Source organism: Notolabrus celidotus, chromosome 5 (genome assembly GCF_009762535.1).
Source record: "Notolabrus celidotus isolate fNotCel1 chromosome 5, fNotCel1.pri, whole genome shotgun sequence".
Taxonomy (NCBI): Eukaryota; Metazoa; Chordata; class Actinopteri; order Labriformes; family Labridae; genus Notolabrus; species Notolabrus celidotus.
Genome location: NC_048276.1, coordinates 37874313 through 37885347, shown reverse-complemented (window position 1 = coordinate 37885347; position 11035 = coordinate 37874313). Strand labels below are relative to the sequence as shown.

Below are 11035 nucleotides of genomic sequence, written 5' to 3'. Positions count from 1 at the left end.
TGGTGTCACTCCCGCTGGTGACCTTGCCATGTCCGATTCCTGCGTACAAAAAAGGGCTTTTTAAATTATTCACAAATCCAAGATAAATAAAGCAAATCTAGAGCTTAAGTACAAGACGAGAGTACGACTGATTTGTTTATGGAATCAAAGATATCTTTTATCCAAATCTTCTCACTTCTTATCTTAAGGGGGAAGTTGCCCAGTTTCCTACGACAGTGAACGTCACATCACGATCCAGATTCTCCATCTTCCTCCAACCAGGCAAAGGGACCAGCCTGCGTCTTGATCCCACTGTAAAACCTTCCTGCCGAAACACACTCCACAAGGTATCTGGTTTATTTCAACCTTTCTGTAACAGTATCGACACATTTATATGACCTCGAGTGGATCAGTAGCTAGGCAGCTCACAACATCTGTAACACAATATACATCCTGTCAGCAGCGGTGAGCCTGGGCCGCTGGTTACTCTTCTGTTTGGATTTCAGATTGAGAGGAAACATGCTACAAGTCAGCACACAGACTGGAGACGCTTATAGATAGAGGTCACCTCATCTTTGGTTGGAATCTGCAGGTTTCATTTTGTCGTGATTAGCCTAGCATCGCTTTTTTAAGCGGCGATCATTGAACCGGTGTTCCGTCGAGTTGTGCTACTGTGTCGAAATGTAGCGCGAAGCGAAAGCAAAGACTGTCAATTTCTCCTTTACAATAATGCTCCTACCACGGAACCTGTTTATCACACCACGGCTCACTACGTATGCATTGTTACTTTATGGGTGCATGTCGCTGTTTTAATGATAACACAAATGCAAAAGCCTTACAGAGAGGCGTATCTCAGTAGACTAGAAGCCTCTGTTAAATAAAGCTTCCAGTACAGAGCCGTTTTTATGATACCATGACCCATTCAGCTCGTATGTTGTGAAACTGAATCATGACACATTTACGACTCCAGGAGAAACGTACTCAACTTATGAGAACATTCATTTAGAGTCGTGAAGTCTCGTGAAGACTAGCGCCAAGGAGTGTGGCTCTGCGCAAGCGCATACCTAGCGAATAGCCGTTTGGTAGTGAATCGATACGTCGCACAATTTGATGGAACACCGATGCTTCCAACGTTAGCATGCAGCAGGCTAGCGATAACGTTAGCACAGATAGATTGTCCTGCTGCCAACTAAAGTGTGAAACAGATTTAATGTTATTAAAACCAGACCACTACAGGAAGTGGCCTTTCATGTTAAGAGTTCACTAAGCTGTTATTTTAAAGGACAAACTGACGAGTCCAGATGTGTTCAGATCAGTTCTGTTGAATTGCGTTATATCTTTATATTTATAGTTACTTGATGGAACATGTTAACTTCTGACTAACTTAGTTCACATCTACATGTTGTGCATCATGTCTCGTGAGAGGAAAAATTTCATTTAGCATATCTATTCAACATCTTACAAACACCAGTGATGGAAACAAATCAACTTAAAGAGGGATTCCAACATCCACTGTATGACCTTAATGTATGCATACCTGCCAACATTGGACTGTGATAAATAGGAAGATTTTCTGGAGTATGGTAAAATCAGCCTATACTCAGCAACCCCGTCCATATATAACCCTGAACTGCAGATTAACACATTTAATAAACTGATATGTAAGGTAAATACTTTAAATGTCTCTTAATTTCAAGGATTGCAGTAAAATATAGCAAAACATACAACATTTAAAAAATCCATGTCTTACTTCTAATATGACAAAATTCATCAACATGTTTAAGAGTGAGAGTAGAGTGAGCCACTGCAGTGAGGAGTAACACACACATATTCCAAGTAGAGGAGTTTGTGTTGACACCATGTTTTGATGTTAACACCATTATAATATTATTTCAATGAAGGAGTCTCTGTAACATGAATCTACATCTCTATGTGCTTTTTAAAGTCATTGATCTGGGTCCTTTAAATCATATTTATGACCTACAGCTAAATGTGATCTGACCTACAGTAACCTCTGCATCCTCAGCCTCTGCTGCTTTCTGCTCTTTATTTAAAGAAGGAAGAGATTTCCTCCCATCTCCACCTGAGGTTATCAGGTAGAGTTTAGTGATGTCATAACTTCACCTGTGATATTGTGATAGTGACACTGTCAGCACTCTGTCATCAGATTCACACAGCTCTAAACTCTCCTGATGAACTTTAAAGAGGATGCTGTGTTATTGCACGCCACAACTTAAGTTAGCAACAAGAACAGGGCTGACCCACTTTAATGAGGGATGATCAAATATTTAAACAGAGCAGAAGTTTGTTGAACTCAGAACAACTCGTCTACTGAACACTTCAGCTACCGGTGTCACAGATCTACCTGTCGTGTTTACCTGCTGTCAGAAACCATCTCATGGAGAGTCTTTTGGATCAAACCATCTACAGGGAGGGGGGGGATGCTTTTGAGGTTTGAATATAAGGCTCAAGTAGAGGACTTCTTGAAAAATGGTTAGAGATTAGAGGATCCTATTCAAAAATATAGTATAACAATTACATTAAAGTTTAAAAAAAAAATGAAGGTATTAAAATATCTGTATATACGTAGAATAGAGAGATTATCAGGAAAAATAACAACCCGGGATCACAGCGGGAGAATAAGTTAAAAAGCGGTAGACTCCCGCCTAAATGGAGAGTGTTGGCAGGGCTGTATTTGTGTTGATTTTATACTTGGTTTATGACTCTTTTAGACCACACATAGGCATTTACAAACTAGCTGTAATTGGCTTATACTTAATTATTAAAAGTATTGAATCATCTCCCTGCAGTTTACAGATTCCCCTCAGCCCAGGGATCTAGTTCTTGTCACCACTCCCAGTATTAACCTGTGAGAAGTCTGAGAACCATGACATCAAGCTGCAGATGAAAAGAGCCGACACTAGTTCCTGGGGCAGTTTGCAACTTGCCTGTGAGTGTTGCAACCAAGGATTTCAAATAAATCCTTAGTGCACTTGGTGGTCTGGTTCTGCAAGCATGTGTGTTGTGCTCCCTCACAGATAGAGTGGTTGTTACTCCTGATCCCACATTCTGTCATCAGGGACTGATGTCACTTTTACTCACACCCTGTGACAGTGCAACACTGAAAACCACTGAGCTCTTTGGACTCTGTATTCACCAGTAGAAAAAGTGGAGGCAGCTTCAGCAACTATTAGAACATGGTGTCTACATTCCTTTAGACATATAATGTGTTTATACACTATGTGACACTTCTATCAAGAGCTAGCTTAAACACCACTGAGAGACAGCAGTGCAGGTGTTTTCATTTTAATAGAAGGAGGCCTGGATCAATAGGAACGATAGAACACTTTGGAAAGAGAGCGATACAAATAATTACTCTGTGACAAACGGGTTCACAAAGTGGAGGTCGGGACCCCTTGGGGGGTCGCGAGGTAGGGATGGGCATTTCAAGCCAAAACACTGTTTGATAATCATTGGCATTCTGTTACTTAATGTGGTTAGCAAACAGCTTTAAGACGCTCTGTATCCTCCGTCTGGTGGGAATAACGTATTAAAACCAGGCACCTGTAAAAAGGATGAAAAATGGTACTTTTAAAATGAGAAAATATTCAAAGTAACTCTTCAATTTTTACAAAGTGAACAAATATTTGAATATTCGAAAATCATTGCGTGATCCTTTCCAAAAAAGTGTTTCTTTCAAAAGCTTTGTTTTCTTCTGAATATCTAAAATTGTATATTTTATCTATTATTATAAATTAGAAATAAAGATATAGTTTAAATTAAAGCCGCAAGCGGCGATGTGCGGGCCCTAGGCTGAAACTGTGAGCTAACCTGTGCAGTTATCAGCATAGTGTACATTGCAGTACCACCTGTCACCAGTAGGTGCTGCTGTGTCTTTAATTATGTTCTGAAGGATTGTTCATCACAGATCATTATAGAAAGAGTTGGGATCACAAGCATGTTAAAAACATGTTCTGAGAGTAAATACTCATTGTGTCCATTAGGTGGCGCCATTCAAATGACAAACATGTGTATATAGATGAGTTCAGGCTGGGTCCATGATGAAACATGTCAAATTTGGAAGAGATCCGGTATTGTATGTAAATGTCAGTACAACGCATTTCCTGTGGGTGGCGCTATGGCTGTAGTAGACAAACAAGTCCATAGGTGTGTTGAGGGATGGACCCTGATCATGTGTATGTAACTTCAAACAGATTGAACACTGTATGAAGGAGCTATAAGTACTTAGGTAGGTCTTGGCATGATACCTTACCAAAAGAATTTTGATGCATGTATGTTGAATCGTATTATGGGGCTGATCTTTTCAAATTTCCAACTTCAAGGGGGCGCTGTTTAGCCATTTTGGGGAAATTTTTTTCGGGACCACAAAATGTCGAAATTTTCGCCAGGCCTGGTGCATGTGCAACAGTTGGGGACTTTTGCACCGCGTTGAGGCAAGCAAATTGGGGATTCAAACGGCGGAAGAAAGAAACAAAGAATAATAATAATAATAATAATAATAATAATCACTCGGGTTTCAAGAGGGCCTTCGCCGACCTTGTCGGTGCTCGGGCCCTAATGAATGTAAATCAGAATTTGCCATCACTGCTACAGACTGAACATGAAGATTACTTACATTCTGCTTTCAACCTTTTTTAAATAATATGAGATAAAACTATGGTATTTTGGCTTTCAGTTTCTAATCTCTGTTTAGTCCTTGCCCATGGCTGTAAGTAACATTAACCAACCTAATGTCCCTGTCACACCTTGACGATGTAGCCAGCATTTTCCTGACGTATCAAAATGCCTCTAAAACGCTGACATACGCTGATATTTTTTTTCCAATATTGAGCGTATACATATCATATTCATAACTTCTGCCCAACTATAGTCCACTTGTTCAAAGCGCACAGCAGTGTAATAACACAGATGAAGTGTCTAAAAAGGCTGCCGCTCGTTAATGATGATGTATACGTGTTGAAATGAGATGCACTTACATTAGTAATTAAACGTGTGTTATTAAAAACTCTGCAGTCTCTCTTTGTAAGAACATGATGAGCCGTGGAGAGTGTCAGAGGAGTGAAACCAGCAGGAACACAGCCTCTGCTCTTTACAACAAGTTACACTTATTGACTGCAGTGCTTTCAAAAAAGTCACATTTTGAACTTCATTGAATTCAACAACAGCAGCTTTATCATTGAACACCAGCAGACTCTGACATGCTGGCTTCAGCTTCTGTTTCAGAGGCTCTGCTGTTTGACACTGAGTGAGGGCTCCAAGGCTTCTCACACTCACACACACGCAGACACACAGCTCTATGTGTGTGAACGTGTGTCAACCATCGCAGAACGTATCTACAACTAATGCCAGACGTATGATCCATACGCTGCATGCTTACCAGTGTGCTTCAGTGTGCTCTTAACTTATACAAAACGTACCTATAACTTATGCGACTTCCGCCAGTGTACTCAACAATCTTTTTATATGCCGGCATACGCTAGCTAAATCGTCAAGGTGTGACAGGGCCTTTAGTAACAATGTGGATCCGAGTCTCCGGCACCGTTATTTTAGGGGTCCTGGGGTGAAAAGTTTGGGAACCCCTGCTGTAAGACATGCTGTTATGTACAATTATCTGTGTATGCAAACTGTAGATTGTAGCTGATATTTAATGTGCTTAATACCATCTTTGATACGTGTTATTGTTATATAAATCAAGTCCACACATCAGATCCTGCAGTAACAGAGAGAACAGATGGTTATTGAATAATCTCATCATATGTGACTGAGGAACTGGGAACAGTTGATGGGAAGCATTGACACAGATTTATCTCATGGTGTAATGCGGTGTGTTTTCTCTGTGCAGGCAAAGAATACAGCAACCATGACGGACTCCAAATATTTCACAACAAACAAAAAAGGTGAGGAGGAGGGGATCAGTGTGTCAGACTCTGACACTGAATAACTCATGAAATCTTTTCTGTTTCAAATGTTCTGTTTCAGACCGCTGTCTTTGTTCTGTGCTGTAGTCAACACTGTGTGATTCACTCTGCAGGGGAGATCTTTGAACTGAAGGCCGAGCTGAACAATGAGAAGAAAGAGAAGAGGAAAGAGGCGGTGAAGAAGGTCATCGCTGCCATGACTGTTGGCAAAGATGTCAGGTAACAGATGCATGTCTGAACTCTGATATTAAATCAATCATTAACAAACTGAGGTGTGCCCAGCAGACACATGAACCCAACTCCTGTACAACCGCTCAGTCAGTGTTGTTTATTCCACATGCTCGGTTTACCTCAGAGACACGTCTGAGAAGGGTTGATAATGCGGCCCCTGACATCAAGTCATTGTGACCAGATCTGCTCCTGTGTCAGCTGTTTTCAGCCTGCTGCAGAAACAGGCTCCTGGATGTGTTAGAGCTCAGTCCAGCACTCGTCTCTTACGACCAAATTCCACCACATCAGTGTCCGGTCCATCACAGCACCAGATCTGATTAGTTTCTATTCTAGTCAATGTCTTAACTTCCACTGGATCCACTCCGTTGTGTTCCAGCTGCGTCTCTGATCCGGCAGGCCGGAGCCCTCCAGATCAGATACACAGGACTTCTATTTTCTCTGGATGCCGGAGCACGGAGCATCAATCTCAACAGAGCAGATGGAGCGGGACAGGAAGTCAGGTTTCACCAAAACAAAATGAAAACATCCGGTTAATTTTCAGAATAAAACACTCTGTGTTATCACCAGATCGTATTTCACTTAACTACAACAACAAACCAAAGTCATGATGAGCGGAGCCAGGCCTGGAGTCAACAGGTCAGAGGTTTTCAGAGGACCAGAAAGACAACATGGATGAGGAGAGGAGGAGGAGGATCCTTGATTCAGTGATTACAGAGTGAAAACCTCGGTCACATGACTCCAGCTGTCTGGAGGTCCTGCTCCGTGCTGCGTTCTGGAAACGCAACCAGTGGATGATGACGGATGAGAGAGGACGGAGCCGGACAGCAGTGGATCAGAGACGGACCGGACTGGGATCTGTTGGAATTTGGCTATTAGCCTATCAGGTGGAAATACTTGTAAGAACCAGGAGGTTTTCTAACAGTAAACAGTGTAGTGAACAGGAATGTAAGGAATGCAGTCAGAAAGTCAGTGGAGAACTCAGAGCTCTACCCAGACCTTTGACATCCAGCATTCAGCCTCATATATCAAACATCAAACTGAGTGTTCTCTGTATGTGAAGGTGTGTCTGTTCACCACCCTCAAACTGTCTAACACTTTCAAATACTCCTTGATCCTCAAAGTATCACACTGTAGAGTCTAACAGAGACCCTTTCTGTGTTTCAGCTCTTTGTTCCCAGATGTTGTGAACTGCATGCAGACCGACAACCTGGAGCTGAAGAAGTTGGTCTACCTCTACTTGATGAACTACGCCAAGAGCCAGCCTGACATGGCCATCATGGCTGTCAACAGTTTTGTCAAGGCAAGGCCCTCCATACATTTGATTTGTTGATTTTAAACTGAGACGGTTAGGGGAGGAGGGAGCAACACAATAATAAACCTAGGGGGAAGAAATGATAAGGAAGTGAAGGTAATAATATGCAAACTAAGGAAAAAATAAGCAAATAAGGCGTTTATCAACCGGAGGAACTTTACCCCTGAACTATGTGCGTTTTGATCGGTGGACCCAGGGTCCAAATTTAGTTCAGGGGTAGATAATCTCCCCCTGAAAAGCCCCTGCAAGGGGGGTAGTACTTTTAAAGGTCCAGGACCTGCAATTCTGAACGTGTCTGATTGGTAGATTAACCTCAGTGTTTTTATTCCTCCCTCCGTCCACAATAACATCACACACATCTGTGATTCTCTTGATTTCTCTTTCTTTCATTAGTTTTTATTTGTTCTATCTTTTTTGTATGTGTGTGTACTTTTCAAAAGAAGAAGCTGTGATTCTCTTGATTTAGCAGCTTGTAACAGTAGTCTTCTCTCAGCTCACCGTGAATGCATCTCTCCTGGTGTTCCGGTTTTAAAAGTGACCCTGTAAACTGGAGACCTTCAGCTGAACGTGTCAGTGTTTGTGGAGTTTACACAGCTGTTGAAACACAGAGGGAGTTCCTGGGAATGCAAACTAGTTTAGTTTTTATTAAGATTTCAAAATATCCTCATCAGATATTAACTGGGACAAATCTCTACTCATCCCTCTAAACGTCTCAGCAAAGCAGCTCTCTTTATCAGCTGTCTCACATTTAAATTGGCATGTTCCTAGCTTTACATATTTAGGTCTAAATATAACTAAGTTCTCAGACATATCACTTTTAAACTACAATAAACTAAAACTGGAAATTTCATCTGATATCCAGAGATGGTCTACTCTTAAAATGACATTGCAAGGCAGAATCTCAATTGTTAAAATGAATATTCTTGGCCGTTTGAATTTTCTCTTTTCTATGATCCCTTTACCTCTGCCACCGTTTTTTTTTTTTTACTATTAATATATATAATATGAAACCTACACATATGAGCTATCTAATTGATGGATATGTCCTTTCAATCCTCTCTCTATTCTATTTTATTTGTTATTTGTATTTATTATTTTTCATTCCAAATGTAAGGAGGATGGTGTGGCCTTGTGTTACTTCTCTTTAATTTACCTACTTGTTCTCTGTCATTATTTTTGATCTATATTATCTTTATAACACGGCATTGGTGATATGTAAATAGTTAGTTTGACGGCGATGTCATCTGCTGTGAAAAAAATCTATTCAAATTTTGTTCACACACAAAAAAAATATATCCTCATCAGATATTTAATGATCGTCTAAAGACGTTTATGAGGGATGCATCCGGCTGAAAGTCTCCAGTTAACAGGGTCGCTGTTTAAACCAAAACACCGGTCGATCTCTGCCACGGCTTTTTGAGTTCAAAAGGATTTTAAAGGCGTGTTGAAACGTCTTTGCTACTCGCGCTTATCTCCTCTCACGTGTTGATTCAGTGAATCCATCTGTGATGAAATATAGCACCATCTAAAACAGACCAGCTGAATCTCTTCATGCTAACAGGCTAACTGTTGTGTTGCTCATAATGATACCTGCCTGTCCGTCTGCTTCTATGGTGTCATCTGTGATGAATGGGATTCCTCTTTGTTTTACTGCCCTCTACTGGTCTGGTGGTGTAGTGCATTTACTTTTATTTCCTCCGTACGTCACTGGCCTGATTTACACAATCTACCCGGGACTTCAACCCGTGGTCAAAATGCAGACAACAATGGGGGACCAGGAACCTTTTAGTTCAGGGGAACTCTTGGTCGAAATGCACCTATAGAAACAAGCATCTAGTATCAAAGGAGAGCCTGTTGTGTTTTAGTGAATGTAAACACCCTCCTCCTGAAGAAGGAGTAAACACACAGCTGGATGGCTCACCGACACTAGCTGTCTTCTCTCTCCTGCTCTTGTACTCTGCTCTGGTTTCCAGTGAGGCTGAGAGCAGCAGAGAGAGGGGGAGAACAACACAACAGAAACACAGTAATGTCATCACATCACATTAGCTTTTTGCAGAAGTTATACAATTCTCATGAGGAGGAAATATCTAAATCTTTGTAAAGGCTCATCACGGGGTGTACATTTCTTTATACGTAACATTACAATTAGAATATTAGTTGAAGCTGCTTCTTCCCTCAAAACCCAACTGTGTTCAAAACACTCAAAGTTAATGTAAACCATCCTGAATCAACTGAAGCATGAAGTTGAAAACTAAATGAAAACATCTCAGTTTTCAGTTTGCTCTTTCTCAGAGACACTGATGAAGCTCCAGGGATATGTCTTAATGAAACCATAAAATGACCGCCTCGTCTTGTCTTTCCCTGCAGGACTGTGAGGACCCCAACCCTCTGATCAGAGCTCTGGCTGTCCGCACCATGGGCTGCATCCGCGTGGACAAGATCACAGAGTATCTGTGCGAGCCGCTGAGGAAGTGTCTGAAGGACGAGGACCCGTACGTGAGGAAGACTGCAGCCGTTTGTGTTGCTAAACTTCATGACATCAACGCCCAGATGGTGGAGGACCAGGGCTTCCTGGACTCCCTGAGAGACCTCATCGCTGACTCTAACCCCATGGTAGGTTTCAGTTCTTCTTTTTATTCTTCATTCATGCAAAGACAACCCAGGAAACTGAGTGGGATTGAGACTCAGTGCAACCCAGACAAGTGGATGGTGCTGAATAAGGGTCCATGTACTTTAGTTGCAGTTTTTGTTACAACCCTCTGTTACCATAAAGAAACTAATGCACGCAGCAGAGGCACGGTCTCACCTGGGATTGTTGAGCATGTTACACGCTGCACAAACTTCATCTCCTTCAGTGAACAGACAACACTCTCTGAAGTCAGTTAATCAATGCAGCATGATACTTATTCAAATACTGAGTGTAATCCATATTTACAGACACTTTCTCTTCATACTTACTAACATTTTTAAAATGTTCTGTTCTTCTTACCTTTTCTTTTAATATGAATCCTTCAGTTTGACCCTTGTGTTTCGTCTTTAGTTGTATCTGGATGTTCTTTTCCACATTGATGCTTTGTCTTTTTGTCTGCCTGTTATGTCGCATTCACCCCAGACGCGAACGATGTTTTGTGTTTACTCGCTCTATTCGCGAGGATGACTCGCTAAATTTGTGCGTCTAAATTGCATGTACACGAGTGATCAAGACGCTAATTTTCGCGAGGGGGGGGGGCCCACATGACACCAGTCTGTTGTTATCAAACAGGGTTAAGCTCGCGGACATTGCATGGGGAAGCTGGTTATGCTAAAGGGGGCAGAGCTAACTTCCTACTACAACCCATAGCTGGATTCAAGTGACAGACAAAGTTTTCACCACTCAGCAGATAATCCTCCTCCCTCTCTGTCCTCACAGTGAGCTCCTGTTTATTCCTCATCCCATAAAAACAGGTAGAGTCACAGAGTTCAGGGAAGCTGCACGGAGATATAATCAAAGTGTCCCATATATTCCAGATGAATGAATCTCCGCTGGTCCATACGTCACACCTCACGTCACTGGATGATCTGCACGCTGATTGGC

At 41.7% G+C, this 11035-nt stretch overlaps 1 protein-coding gene across 2 annotated transcripts in view; it reads left to right on the top strand.

The window, feature by feature from the left end:
* Positions 1–185: 185 nt before the first annotated feature.
* Positions 186–11035, top strand: part of LOC117812224 (AP-2 complex subunit beta) — a 35042-nt gene continuing 24192 nt past the window's right edge. The window contains exons 1-5 of one of the 2 annotated variants that reach the window (XM_034682864.1): positions 186–326; positions 5843–5897; positions 6032–6137; positions 7314–7449; positions 9829–10074. In XM_034682864.1, coding sequence (XP_034538755.1) covers positions 5861–5897; positions 6032–6137; positions 7314–7449; positions 9829–10074 — 525 coding nt within the window. In that variant the 5' untranslated portion in view covers positions 186–326; positions 5843–5860. The remainder of the gene's footprint in view (positions 327–5842; positions 5898–6031; positions 6138–7313; positions 7450–9828; positions 10075–11035) is intronic. The other variant, XM_034682863.1, reaches the window with a different exon arrangement.